Source organism: Caenorhabditis elegans, chromosome V, assembly GCF_000002985.6.
Source record: "Caenorhabditis elegans chromosome V".
Lineage (NCBI taxonomy): Eukaryota > Metazoa > Nematoda > Chromadorea > Rhabditida > Rhabditidae > Caenorhabditis > Caenorhabditis elegans.
In genome coordinates this window covers 17,285,258-17,297,884 of record NC_003283.11, presented here as the reverse complement: position 1 = coordinate 17,297,884, position 12,627 = coordinate 17,285,258, and the positions used below count along the sequence as shown (strand labels likewise).

The following is a 12,627-nucleotide window of genomic DNA, read 5'->3' as shown; positions in this document are numbered from 1 at the left end:
TCTAACGTGTTTGAAAAAACATATATATATAGAAATAGGAATGCGGTTTTATTAAGAATTATATTTGAAATATGTCCTTTGCTCATTCTTTTAATTAACTTAAAATTAGAGAGATAGTGAGACCAATATTTTCTGGGTTTGTTAACTTGCTATACTTGATTTCTATGGCTTTATTCTCACAATCACATGATAATTGAATAGTATTCAACTAAAGTAAAAATAAATAAACTATGCTGTTTGTGCAGTGTCTGACATCTTAAACAAAAATTGCTTAGAGAAAATGAGTACAAATATGTCAACAGACTGGTGTTGTCATGTGTCTAAAAAGTTCAACGTGTTGTAAACACATCACTCTTCACTCTTGCTCACTCTTAATGTAATCAGTTGAATTTTTGTAGTAATTTCGTAATTTTGTAGTGTTTCTTCTTTTAAAAATGCATATGCAATTAATATTCATACGTTCAATAATTTTTAATTGCTTCCTGATATTTTTGTTTTATTTGAATTCAACTTTCCAGAATTCAGATGTCCTATGCCGTCAGACTCGCAAAACCAACGCTTCCAATATCACACCTTACTATTCGACTGAATGAAAATAGATCATCATTGATCTTTGGGACATCCTGGTGAGTTCATTCTCTGACGTAAACTGTTTCGAGCAATTTTTAATTTTTTTTCCTATTTGCGGATGTTTTTGTTATTTCGTAAGACCCAAGAAGAATTTGATTGTCCATAACAACAATCAAACATGAAGTCTGATTTTCAGGAATAAAGAATCTGCGTTTGAGGTTTTCTATCGTGACAAGGGAAAAGATACTTGGATAATGTATGAGCCATATCAACCAATTCGAATCAAAAACCGAGATTGTATGGATGTCTTGTGTGATGAGATGAAACATATTTTGGAGAAGAACCCAGAGAAATTGAACGAATTTATCGTTGAACAGATGGGGTTTGATGATGAACATCTGATGCGACTACATGACCAATTAGTATCAATTTCGAAAGTGAACCTAATCACCGCCGGAAAAGTGCAGTTAGCTGTAAAAAATATACAACAAATTCGAAACGTCCATTCTTGTTTTGATCATCGAAAATTACGCCAGCTTGAATTTAAATTCGTTGACGATGAGTTCAAAACCCCTGTAACGACGTACAAAGAAATGCTGGAGATCGATCAGTTGAATTCGGTGGACTACTTGAGTGCGGAATTCACAGTTGGAAGAGTTGCCCTTAAAGATCTTCGTGATATGAAAAATGTTTGTGAAAAGCTTTCAAAATGCTTGTTAACCAAGTTATACTTTTCAGGTAATTAGCGAGGCCCTGAACAATTGCAAAGTTATTTTCAATAGTTCAAATGCGAAAAGCATCGACGACAGAGGATTAGATGAATTATTTGGACCTCGTATTCAAGAACACAGTAGTTACGATTGGCGATGTGTTGATGACAACATTGAGTGCAAAATCTATGATACAAGAATTATTATTCAGCAGTCAAAATGGAACAAATCGGTATGGTTTTACTTAATGTGAACATATCCGAAAGCACGAGTAGTCAGCGTGTCCTTTTTTTGGTTGACGTCTGAACAATACGTGGATAAGTTGTTATGCAGTGCATGTTCTTTTGTTGACAAAATTATTGTGCCGTTAGAGCTTCAAAGGCACATGGCGCCTCAATTTCTAGGAGTCAACCTGGGATGGGACAAACTGATCATCCGTGCGTACGAGGCTAGCGTTTCATATAATAAAACAATGATGTTTACTCAAAACGAAAGTATTTCGAAATCAGGTTATAAAGTCACGGAAGCATTTATTGGGTGAAGATGTTCGTTTATTAAAGTTGTTTAGCATTTTCATAAAACCTGACTTTGCTATGGAAAATCGGGGTGCCACATAATCTTAATAACTAATTTTAAGGATGATCTCAATAACACAAACATGACATCGCATTTGGATCACTTTTCATTGGAGACAGATCCAGGGGGAACAAATATGAGAGGCTTCGAAATATTAACAAACAATTTAATTATGGGAGATATATTACGCTATGTCGGACAAAATAATATGTGAGCTTTTCTTTCACTGATTCACTGAACTTTTAACTTTTATAAAAACTATAATATTAAGCAAAATTTTAGACCTGTTGTGCACAACGTGTCGAGGCAAGTTCGAAAATGGGCAGAACATTTCAAACTGGACCCAAAAATCGAAGTTATCAAGATTGAAATGAAATCTTCCGACTACCTCACAATTGGCATATGGGATATCTCAAGTTATCGAATCAGTAGCTAGCTATCAAACTGTGTACCGCAACTGGTTCGAAAGGTTTTGGAGTGACGGAGAGTCTCTGGATATGAATGACGAATTGAATTATCCTTCATATGAATATTATTACCATCCCACTGAAGGCTCGACATTTTATCCGGACCCTTTTGCAATCAAAGAATATTCGAAAGAAGAATTTCGCCAGTGGTTTGGAAATAGGCGATCGAGCTTTTCTACAGATTTTTTGCGACTCAATCTAGTCAATCAAAAATCACCAATTGAAAACTTCAAGATAATGCTCCCTCAGTTTTCTGACGATACTTTTCTTTATGAATTCGAGTATATGAAATGGTCTGAGGTTCCGAAGTACATGAAGTTTCTAAACCTCCAAAAAGATCGTCAAACTTGTGAGCAATGTCGGAACACCAATGAAGAACGTCCCTTGGGAAGTTGTGTGAAGCATCAAAACGAGTTCCGTGAGCTCGTGCAAGAGTACCAAGGAATTGGAAACTATCAGATGGAGTTGAACAAACAAAGTGATTACGTAGAAAGAGTTTATCTATTCTTCAATTACCTCGATGGCATTCTGAAGTCTCTTGGCCGTCTGATATCTACCAAAGCATTGAGCATGCAAGCATGTAATCAAAAGACGGTGATGACCATCTTACCATATTTGAATTGGCTCTCGTTGAAAACTATTTGTATTCAAAAAATCGTCAATGATAATAGTGATACCCCTTGCTCCTGGATTGAACCATTAGAAATCGATGAAATCTGCCAGTCGAAGCAGTGGAAAAATGCACGTTTCATTGAAATAGAACACACAATTGCTCCCACTGACATGAAAAACTTTGGACATTTCTCCGAGGTTAATGTGAAACTAACATGGAAGGGATTGCTCATTTGAAAACTGTCAGTTTCAAACTTTAATTGGGGGTTTGTTTCAAAAATATACGTTCAGGACTTTCTTCTTTCGCACAACTTTGAGAAATTTGTGGCATCATTTGAGTCCAGCGATATTGGGGAAGAACTCTACAAAATACAATTTCTGGGACAGCCATTTTGGAGATCAAAACCTTCAAGCAATCATCCAAGCGTGTGGTTTTTCGAGTATCCAGAAACCAACCACTGTCTCCACATTAGGTACTATGAAGTGTTACAAAGAATAGTCTTCACTCGAGTTAAATCATCACCATTATCCGATTAAAGTGGTAGATTGATCCACTTTTCATAAATGTATTTTGTCGAAGTCGATTATTTTTTCTGTTATGTTCCTGTTGCTGGACCAGAATGAAGTCAATGAAACGTAACCATTGAGAAATGTGTACAAAAAGGTGAAATATTTACCATACCGCAGTAGTTTACTTGGACACATATATTAAGTGATATTACAGAATACACAATAGTTGCCGGATCCGGGGGGTACTAAATATTATTTCTAGATTTCTCATCGTTACAACTTGTCAGGTTTAATGGAAAGGTAATTCAAAGTTGAAAAGAAGTATCGTAAATCATGAATCACCCGAAATTTCCTGAACAACAATTCAACTGTCACGAGTATTCTAATTGAAAATTGTATTTTGACATACTAATTTATAATTCTTCATCATCGAGGAGTTGTTTTTTTCTGGATTTTCTAGGAAATCATGCTTGCATCATTTTTTTAGACTACCACATTTTAGCTCTTTTTCCATCTCGCAAGACTTCTGAAGAAAAAAATGCAAGAACTAGGTACATAATTTCTAACCATTTCTCCAAAAACATTATCCCATTTAATCTGTTTTCATACTGCAGTACACTGCTCCAGTTGCAGGAAAAACGACAATTTCATTATAAATAATCGGTTTGTGACAAGAGCTCGAGCCGAAGGAAAAACATTTTTTCTTTAACATGTCGAACGCCGACTTGACAGAATATGACTACATCAATTTTGGTGATCTAGATTCAGAATCAAAACGATTTTGGATTTCTGTCTTGATTTTCGCCAGGTATGCAACACCTTTCACTTTTAACAATTTTGCCAAAACATTGAAGATTTTACAAAGAAAAGGCTCTACATTGAAAAAAGTGAAACCATTTCATAATGGTGATAGTTTCAGCATCGGTTTCACAAAAAGTTAAGTCACAAATTTTTTTTAAAACGATTTTCAATGTGAAATTTTTATAAAATAAGATCATTCCCGTTGATTTTCTAACATTTTTTTTTAGCAATTTCAAATTTTTTCTTGGATATGCAAGTTTCGTGATCGCTATCTTCGGATTATTCGGCAACATTTTCCATTTAGCAGTGCTCACACGGAAATCTATGAGAAACTCTTCAGTAACTGTATTCCTAATTGGAATTGCAATTTGTGATCTCGTTCGAATGATTGGCACAGTTTTCTCAAATTTACAAATGTTTTATGAAGAGTTTGTATTGCTTAATACTCCAGAGAATTGGTAACTTTTTTTTCAATTTTGAAAAAAATCAAACTTTTTATGTCATTTCAGTGTGGCTCCAAAATCCTATCTGGAAATGTTAATTCTTCTAACTTTTAGTTCATTAGAAATGATTGCATCGGACTTGCCAGTTTGGTTTGCAGTTTTTATGACAATCTTTCGTGCTCTGGTCATGCGTTACCCCTTGCAACAGCGGTAAGCTACCTGTTGTCAGTTTTCAAATTTTTTTTTCAAAGTTGTCAGAAATCAAATTTAATTTTCGACTCAACTCACTCGTCACTTCGAAAGCTGGTCTTTGGGCAGTCATTCCTATTCCCGTTATAATGTTACCATTTATGTTTCTTATTCAATATCAAGTAACTATCGAGCCAATTTCCAGTTGGCAACCGTCTCCAACTTGCTTAGGTTTCCCGTCCAACTTTACTCAAATCGAGTATTATTATATGGCAACTGAACTGCTTGAAGTATTGTTAAATGTTGATGGAATATTATTCAAGTTTATTCCATCGGTAGTTCTGTCGATTGCAACTTTAGTATTGGTTTTTGAGCTCCGAAAATGGAAAAATGTCAAAATTACAATTAGAAAGAAAAGTGACAAGGAAAAAACATCGAAATTAGTAATATTTGTCACTTTAACATTTCTCATTGCTAGCATACCACAAGGCGTCTCCTACATTATTATTTTTCAAAGTTTAGAGGGCTCTATTTTCAGGTAAGCCAATTGAATTTTGATTTCCAAAAAAAGGTAATTTCCAGAGTTATAGTTAATGAATTCTCCATTATATATTCATTTTTATCAATAGTTAATGGCACTATTCATTTTCTAATTTCCTACTTTCTGGCATCTGAATACCGAAAAGCGGCAAAACGAATGTTATTATTTTGGAAAAATGACGTTTCAGTCTCAAAAGTTTCGTCAGTCAATACTGCGAATATAAATATGATAACACGGAACAACATAATTTAGTATATTATCTGTGTTGGGGGTGGGCGGAAATTGCCGTTCAGCAAATAGGCAAATTGCCGGTTTGCTGATTTAACGTAAATTTTCAATTTTGACTATTTGCCGGTTTGCCGATTTGCCGGGAAATTTCATTTACGGATAATTGCCGAATTGCCGCTTGCCGGATATCAATTTGCAGAAATAGATGTAGGAACATTTATATGATGCGTACAGTTTTGCCGATTGAATTTGAAAGTTTGAAATTTTCAAAACAAAATGCGCAAAACCACAAATATTTGGCAATCGCCGTTTTCCGGCAAATTCGGCCAATCGACACTTTGCCGGTATGCCGGGAATTAAAAATCGGGCACATTGCCAATTTGCCGGTATACCGGAAATGTTCAATTCCGGCAAATTTCCGATTTTCCGGTTCTGCCGGAAATTATAATTTCGGCAAATTGTCGATTTGCCGTTTGCGGAAACAAAATGAAAAAACAAAAAGCTCAGCAAGTAGCAGTTCACCGCTTTGAGCTTTTTCCAGTTATCCGATTCAACTATTTGATGGAAAATAGGCTTCTTATCTTCATCATCTTCATCCCAGTCTCTCTTCAATACCAAAACTTTTACATCCAACTGTGATATAACTTTTTCAATAGGGTCGTCTGATGGCATCTCGAAAAGGCGCACAGAAAACTTTTTTAACGTCACATTTCTCGATTTCAGCATTTTAGCCATTTCCTCTAATAGTAGCATTCCGACATGAGACACTACTTTGGGATTTAGTGACTTCCAACCTTTTTCGTTAACAAATTGAATAGATATATAAGAAACTGAAATTTCAGTTGCTAGTATCGCATTTAAATATTTCATGGAGGCGCTAATGTAGCCACTATCTTTGATAACCTCGTACATATGTCCACTGATCCCTGAACCATCGCCGTGAAAGCTAATCGTTATCCGGGAAGGGACTTTCCGGGTATAGATGGTTAATCGGACCGTAAACGATAATTCGGATTCCAATTCTTTTGGAGTCTTGTAGGGAATTCAATGTGGAGGTCAAGATTTTAGATGATCTGAAGTAAGTTTTAAAAAATCAAATTGAAATTCCTCACTTTTTCTGAATGTAAAATATAACTCGCCCATTTTTCGTGATTAGTCATTTTGAATACAAATAAGTAAAACACGATTAAAATAAATAACAAATATCTATCTTCAAATTTTGGTAAAGTGATTTTTTAGGTAACACCCAACAAACAAATTAAAAAAATACCGGTTTTTTAGAAAAACTTTAAAAAATCTACATAATATTTGATAAAAACCTAACAAAACTGAACATTCAACTTTTCCGGTTAATTTAAAACTCACGTTTTGCTTTCCGGTTTTGACAATAAATGTGACAGTTTTTGGGACAAATCATTCATTTTTGAAAATTGTTATGCTTGTAGTAGTAGTATGAATATTTCCCGACGAGTGAGAATCGTAAGTTTATCAATATTCCTTATCGCACATTTCGTTAAATAAATGTAAAAAAAATTGATAACAAAATGGGAATTCGTTGTATTGCAATAAATCAAGTTTACACAAAATGCGTTTTTGACGGGAATTTAGCACTGTAATGAAACTTGTTTTAAATTTGTCCACAAAAGCTCGAAACGCATATACTTTTGGCCGATGCTGTTTAATTTTTTAAAAAAATCCAGGATTCCCCATGTTCATATATTTATTTACATATATTTATTGTTCGAAAAATAAAACGGTAGAATTGACTTCAGAAACTGAATATCTCATAGTAGTTGAGACAATTCTTGAATTGCTCCATTGGAAACTCCTTCCGTAAGTTTTCCAATCATATTTGAGACTCCGCCAATATCTTTAATTGAAAGCCCCTGAAAATGCTGAATATCAAAATGATACTTGTTATTTATGAATTTTATTATAGATCGCTGAGCGACTTCGAAAATTGTAGGAAATGGCTAAGAAATTCATCAAATTCATGTTGAGTGAATTATTTAATTTTCACTAACGTCACCAGTTTCTCAAATATAATTGTTTTTTTGAAAACTCACAGGTCCTGTAGCAATTTGAGAGAATCCGAAGTTTGCTGCACAGGCGACAAGGACAAGAAGATAGACGATAAAATTCATGTTGACTGAGTTGTGAGTATTTATTTTACAGGGCTCTTTTTATATGAAACAGTGACAAAAGAGGGATCCAATAAAAACATGTTATTCTGAATTCTCGGATACTCCTTTTGTATTATCTGTTTTGAGAATACAATAAGAACTGAATAGGAATTTTTTCAAAAAAAAAATTTATTACATAAAAATGACACGTTACACGAAAACATACGAAAAGAGAGAAAATTGAATTTACAGAAAAACACGTGGAATATTTAAAAATCAGAGAAAATATCACAGAGGGATTGACTGAAAATCGAAAATAACAAGTTTTGTTGGGTTACGAATTTTCATAGTCTCGTCCTCAGCACCTAGTTTCAATTGTTCGATTCTCTCTGGAAATTCCGATTCTTGAAAGCTTTATAAGCTTTTGAAAATGTTAAACACCCATTGGAAGTCCCAATTTGAGACGGTGGATACCAGAAATGTGTTAAACATGTTGAAACCTTAAGGTGGATTTAAGGATTTCAGTTTAAAATGCGCTGGTCCCCCGCCAAAAAAAGACTACTGATTTCGGCGAATTTTAAATTTTGGATAATTACTTATTTGAATTATCGCATCTTGAAACTGCGCCCATTTTTTCCGCGCCGCACTTTGAAGTGTTTTTAATTCCAAAGCAATTTTTTGTTCTTATCCAAATTTTAGAGTGAAGCACAGTTGCCTATGCACGGCCTCCTATAGCGTTAAGCCTACATGTGGTGTTCTCTTTTATAATACTATTTTTTTTAGGTAGTTGGTGTTTATGCAACAGCTAGTTCGGAATTCCCAATTCATTATTACGATTATGTTTTTCTTACTATTAATTAAAAGTTCCCACGCTCAAAACCTAGATTTTGTTCCGTTGTTATTCTGTCTGATTTGCGATATTGTGTTTTCTGTTTTCATTCAGACCTCAACAAACTTCTGTTTTTTTTTCCTACTTTTAATTTGCAGAAACAAACCCGTCAAATGGATGCTAATTACGTTGAAATGTTTCCTGAATTCAGTATTGAATCGATACGTATACTTTGTGCAATTGCAAATTTTATGGGCTCCTTCAATTATTATTCAGATCATGTTCATTTTGTTGCAGTTTTTGTAGGAACGTTTGTCGGAGTTATACATTTAACGATTCTTACTAGAAAATGTATGAGATCACTGAGCATCAATGTGTTTCTAATTGGAATTGCCGCTGCTGAAATTATCCGGGAAATTTGTATTATTATAATTTTCGTTCCATTCTTTGATTTACGTTATTTGAGCGACGAAGTTTCAGATTGGTAAACTTTAATTAAACAATTGTGTTGTACATTGTTAGAGCTGCCATGGGAGGCAGGCGCGGTTTCAGAGCTTGACGCCGGCCTCTTGTCTTGTTTTTATGTTTCTACACTATCGCGAGAAGTCAGGCTTGGTGTTTACACCAAATAATGCAAAGTGGCCAGTGAGTTTTTCCGTGCTTTTCTCAAATCCATGATCAAACTTATAGTGGTAATCGGTAGAATAATTGATGGCGTGAATTCTAAGAAAATTCCTTCAATAAGAAGAGCAATTTTGTAGACGTCTGTGCTTCCGAACAATTCAGTGGAGTGAGAATCGAATTTCATTTTTGTCGAATTTTCCGAAAAAGTTACACAATTTGTGAATGGAGTCCATCCTCTATCTGATGTGGAGCTTAACTTGAAATAGCTAAGCGCTCCAAATGGAATAATTGATAGGGTGATTAATAAAACGATTCTTAGGCCATATGTGGATTGAGTCAAACAGTTGATTCTGAAAGCGATAAGCTAAAAACCGAAGGGGACGAAAATTTTTATACCTAACATTCACTGGGTATCTCATAAGAGTTCGAATAACAGCTATAGCAACAGCGTACCAAACTGATATTTTTTCTGTGAGTCTCGTGAAGGATGCCGAGACATTATATGAAAACACCGCCACAGTCGAGTTGGGATTGGAACTGAAATGTTAGACTTGTACTCAAATAAGACAATGAAATCGACCGCCTGCACCATACGCACCCGTGGAGCGTCGGCCGCAGGACGGACCAGGTTAGTGGCACATCAGTGTAATTGCGCTCTACCGAACATCAAGCACTGCACGATTAGGGCGCGTGCAATACTACAACTAGGGCTTCCATACAGGCGCCAAAACGCCTGCCTCCCGCCTCAAGCCGCGCCTTTTGTATAGTGCCGGGCGGAACCCTGAAAGTGTCAGCCGCCTCGAAAGAACCACCTTTTGCATTATTTGGTGTAAACACCAAGCCTGACTTCTCGCGATAGTGTAGAAACATAAAAACAAGACAAGAGGCCGGCGTCAAGCTCTGAAACCGCGCCTGCCTCCCATGGCAGCTCTAACAATGTACAACACAATTGTTTAATTAAAGTTTACCAATCTGAAACTTCGTCGCTCAAATAACGTAAATCAAAGAATGGAACGAAAATTATAATAATACAAATTTCCCGGATAATTTCAGCAGCGGCAATTCCAATTAGAAACACATTGATGCTCAGTGATCTCATACATTTTCTAGTAAGAATCGTTAAATGTATAACTCCGAGAAACGTTCCTACAAAAACTGCAACAAAATGAACATGATCTGAATAATAATTGAAGGAGCCCATAAAATTTGCAATTGCACAAAGTATACGTATCGATTCAATACTGAATTCAGGAAACATTTCAACGTAATTAGCATCCATTTGACGGGTTTGTTTCTGCAAATTAAAAGTAGGAAAAAAAAACAGAAGTTTGTTGAGGTCTGAATGAAAACAGAAAACACAATATCGCAAATCAGACAGAATAACAACGGAACAAAATCTAGGTTTTGAGCGTGGGAACTTTTAATTAATAGTAAGAAAAACATAATCGTAATAATGAATTGGGAATTCCGAACTAGCTGTTGCATAAACACCAACTACCTAAAAAAAATAGTATTATAAAAGAGAACACCACATGTAGGCTTAACGCTATAGGAGGCCGTGCATAGGCAACTGTGCTTCACTCTAAAATTTGGATAAGAACAAAAAATTGCTTTGGAATTAAAAACACTTCAAAGTGCGGCGCGGAAAAAATGGGCGCAGTTTCAAGATGCGATAATTCAAATAAGTAATTATCCAAAATTTAAAATTCGCCGAAATCAGTAGTCTTTTTTTGGCGGGGGACCAGCGCATTTTAAACTGAAATCCTTAAATCCACCTTAAGGTTTCAACATGTTTAACACATTTCTGGTATCCACCGTCTCAAATTGGGACTTCCAATGGGTGTTTAACATTTTCAAAAGCTTATAAAGCTTTCAAGAATCGGAATTTCCAGAGAGAATCGAACAATTGAAACTAGGTGCTGAGGACGAGACTATGAAAATTCGTAACCCAACAAAACTTGTTATTTTCGATTTTCAGTCAATCCCTCTGTGATATTTTCTCTGATTTTTAAATATTCCACGTGTTTTTCTGTAAATTCAATTTTCTCTCTTTTCGTATGTTTTCGTGTAACGTGTCATTTTTATGTAATAAATTTTTTTTTTGAAAAAATTCCTATTCAGTTCTTATTGTATTCTCAAAACAGATAATACAAAAGGAGTATCCGAGAATTCAGAATAACATGTTTTTATTGGATCCCTCTTTTGTCACTGTTTCATATAAAAAGAGCCCTGTAAAATAAATACTCACAACTCAGTCAACATGAATTTTATCGTCTATCTTCTTGTCCTTGTCGCCTGTGCAGCAAACTTCGGATTCTCTCAAATTGCTACAGGACCTGTGAGTTTTCAAAAAAACAATTATATTTGAGAAACTGGTGACGTTAGTGAAAATTAAATAATTCACTCAACATGAATTTGATGAATTTCTTAGCCATTTCCTACAATTTTCGAAGTCGCTCAGCGATCTATAATAAAATTCATAAATAACAAGTATCATTTTGATATTCAGCATTTTCAGGGGCTTTCAATTAAAGATATTGGCGGAGTCTCAAATATGATTGGAAAACTTACGGAAGGAGTTTCCAATGGAGCAATTCAAGAATTGTCTCAACTACTATGAGATATTCAGTTTCTGAAGTCAATTCTACCGTTTTATTTTTCGAACAATAAATATATGTAAATAAATATATGAACATGGGGAATCCTGGATTTTTTTAAAAAATTAAACAGCATCGGCCAAAAGTATATGCGTTTCGAGCTTTTGTGGACAAATTTAAAACAAGTTTCATTACAGTGCTAAATTCCCGTCAAAAACGCATTTTGTGTAAACTTGATTTATTGCAATACAACGAATTCCCATTTTGTTATCAATTTTTTTTACATTTATTTAACGAAATGTGCGATAAGGAATATTGATAAACTTACGATTCTCACTCGTCGGGAAATATTCATACTACTACTACAAGCATAACAATTTTCAAAAATGAATGATTTGTCCCAAAAACTGTCACATTTATTGTCAAAACCGGAAAGCAAAACGTGAGTTTTAAATTAACCGGAAAAGTTGAATGTTCAGTTTTGTTAGGTTTTTATCAAATATTATGTAGATTTTTTAAAGTTTTTCTAAAAAACCGGTATTTTTTTAATTTGTTTGTTGGGTGTTACCTAAAAAATCACTTTACCAAAATTTGAAGATAGATATTTGTTATTTATTTTAATCGTGTTTTACTTATTTGTATTCAAAATGACTAATCACGAAAAATGGGCGAGTTATATTTTACATTCAGAAAAAGTGAGGAATTTCAATTTGATTTTTTAAAACTTACTTCAGATCATCTAAAATCTTGACCTCCACATTGAATTCCCTACAAGACTCCAAAAGAATTGGAATCCGAATTATCGTT

At 34.6% G+C, this 12,627-nt stretch overlaps 2 protein-coding genes and 4 pseudogenes across 6 annotated transcripts; 3 read left to right on the top strand and 3 right to left on the bottom strand.

Annotated features, from left to right (window-relative positions):
- The first annotated feature begins 525 nt into the window (after nt 1–525).
- Nucleotides 526–3,472, top strand: K10G4.13 (annotated as a pseudogene). The gene is made up of 5 exons: nt 526–626; nt 767–1,259; nt 1,309–1,512; nt 1,918–2,066; nt 2,139–3,472. Coding segments are annotated over exons 1-5 (2,281 nt in total).
- Nucleotides 3,473–4,155: 683 nt separating this feature from the next.
- srw-46 lies at nt 4,156–5,671 on the top strand (annotated as a pseudogene). Its single transcript has 5 exons — nt 4,156–4,253; nt 4,474–4,704; nt 4,756–4,899; nt 4,968–5,416; nt 5,461–5,671. Coding segments are annotated over exons 1-5 (1,133 nt in total).
- A 498-nt stretch (nt 5,672–6,169) lies between these two features.
- K10G4.11 lies at nt 6,170–6,559 on the bottom strand (annotated as a pseudogene). The gene has a single exon. A coding segment is annotated over exon 1 (390 nt).
- Nucleotides 6,560–7,431: 872 nt separating this feature from the next.
- Nucleotides 7,432–7,791, bottom strand: K10G4.15 (uncharacterized protein; the record flags this gene model as incomplete). The annotated part of the gene is made up of 2 exons (NM_001269809.1): nt 7,432–7,533; nt 7,714–7,791. The coding sequence occupies 2 exons, from the start codon at nt 7,789–7,791 to the stop codon at nt 7,432–7,434; spliced, it is 180 nt and encodes a 59-aa protein (NP_001256738.1).
- A 1,427-nt stretch (nt 7,792–9,218) lies between these two features.
- srw-30 lies at nt 9,219–10,502 on the bottom strand (annotated as a pseudogene). The gene is made up of 3 exons: nt 10,192–10,502; nt 9,620–9,760; nt 9,219–9,573 (listed from the first exon to the last, which is right to left on the bottom strand). Coding segments are annotated over exons 1-3 (807 nt in total).
- Nucleotides 10,503–11,483: 981 nt separating this feature from the next.
- Nucleotides 11,484–11,843, top strand: K10G4.16 (uncharacterized protein; the record flags this gene model as incomplete). The annotated part of the gene is made up of 2 exons (NM_001269808.1): nt 11,484–11,561; nt 11,742–11,843. 2 exons carry the CDS (start codon nt 11,484–11,486, stop codon nt 11,841–11,843), a joined length of 180 nt encoding a protein of 59 aa, NP_001256737.1.
- Nucleotides 11,844–12,627: the final 784 nt, after the last annotated feature.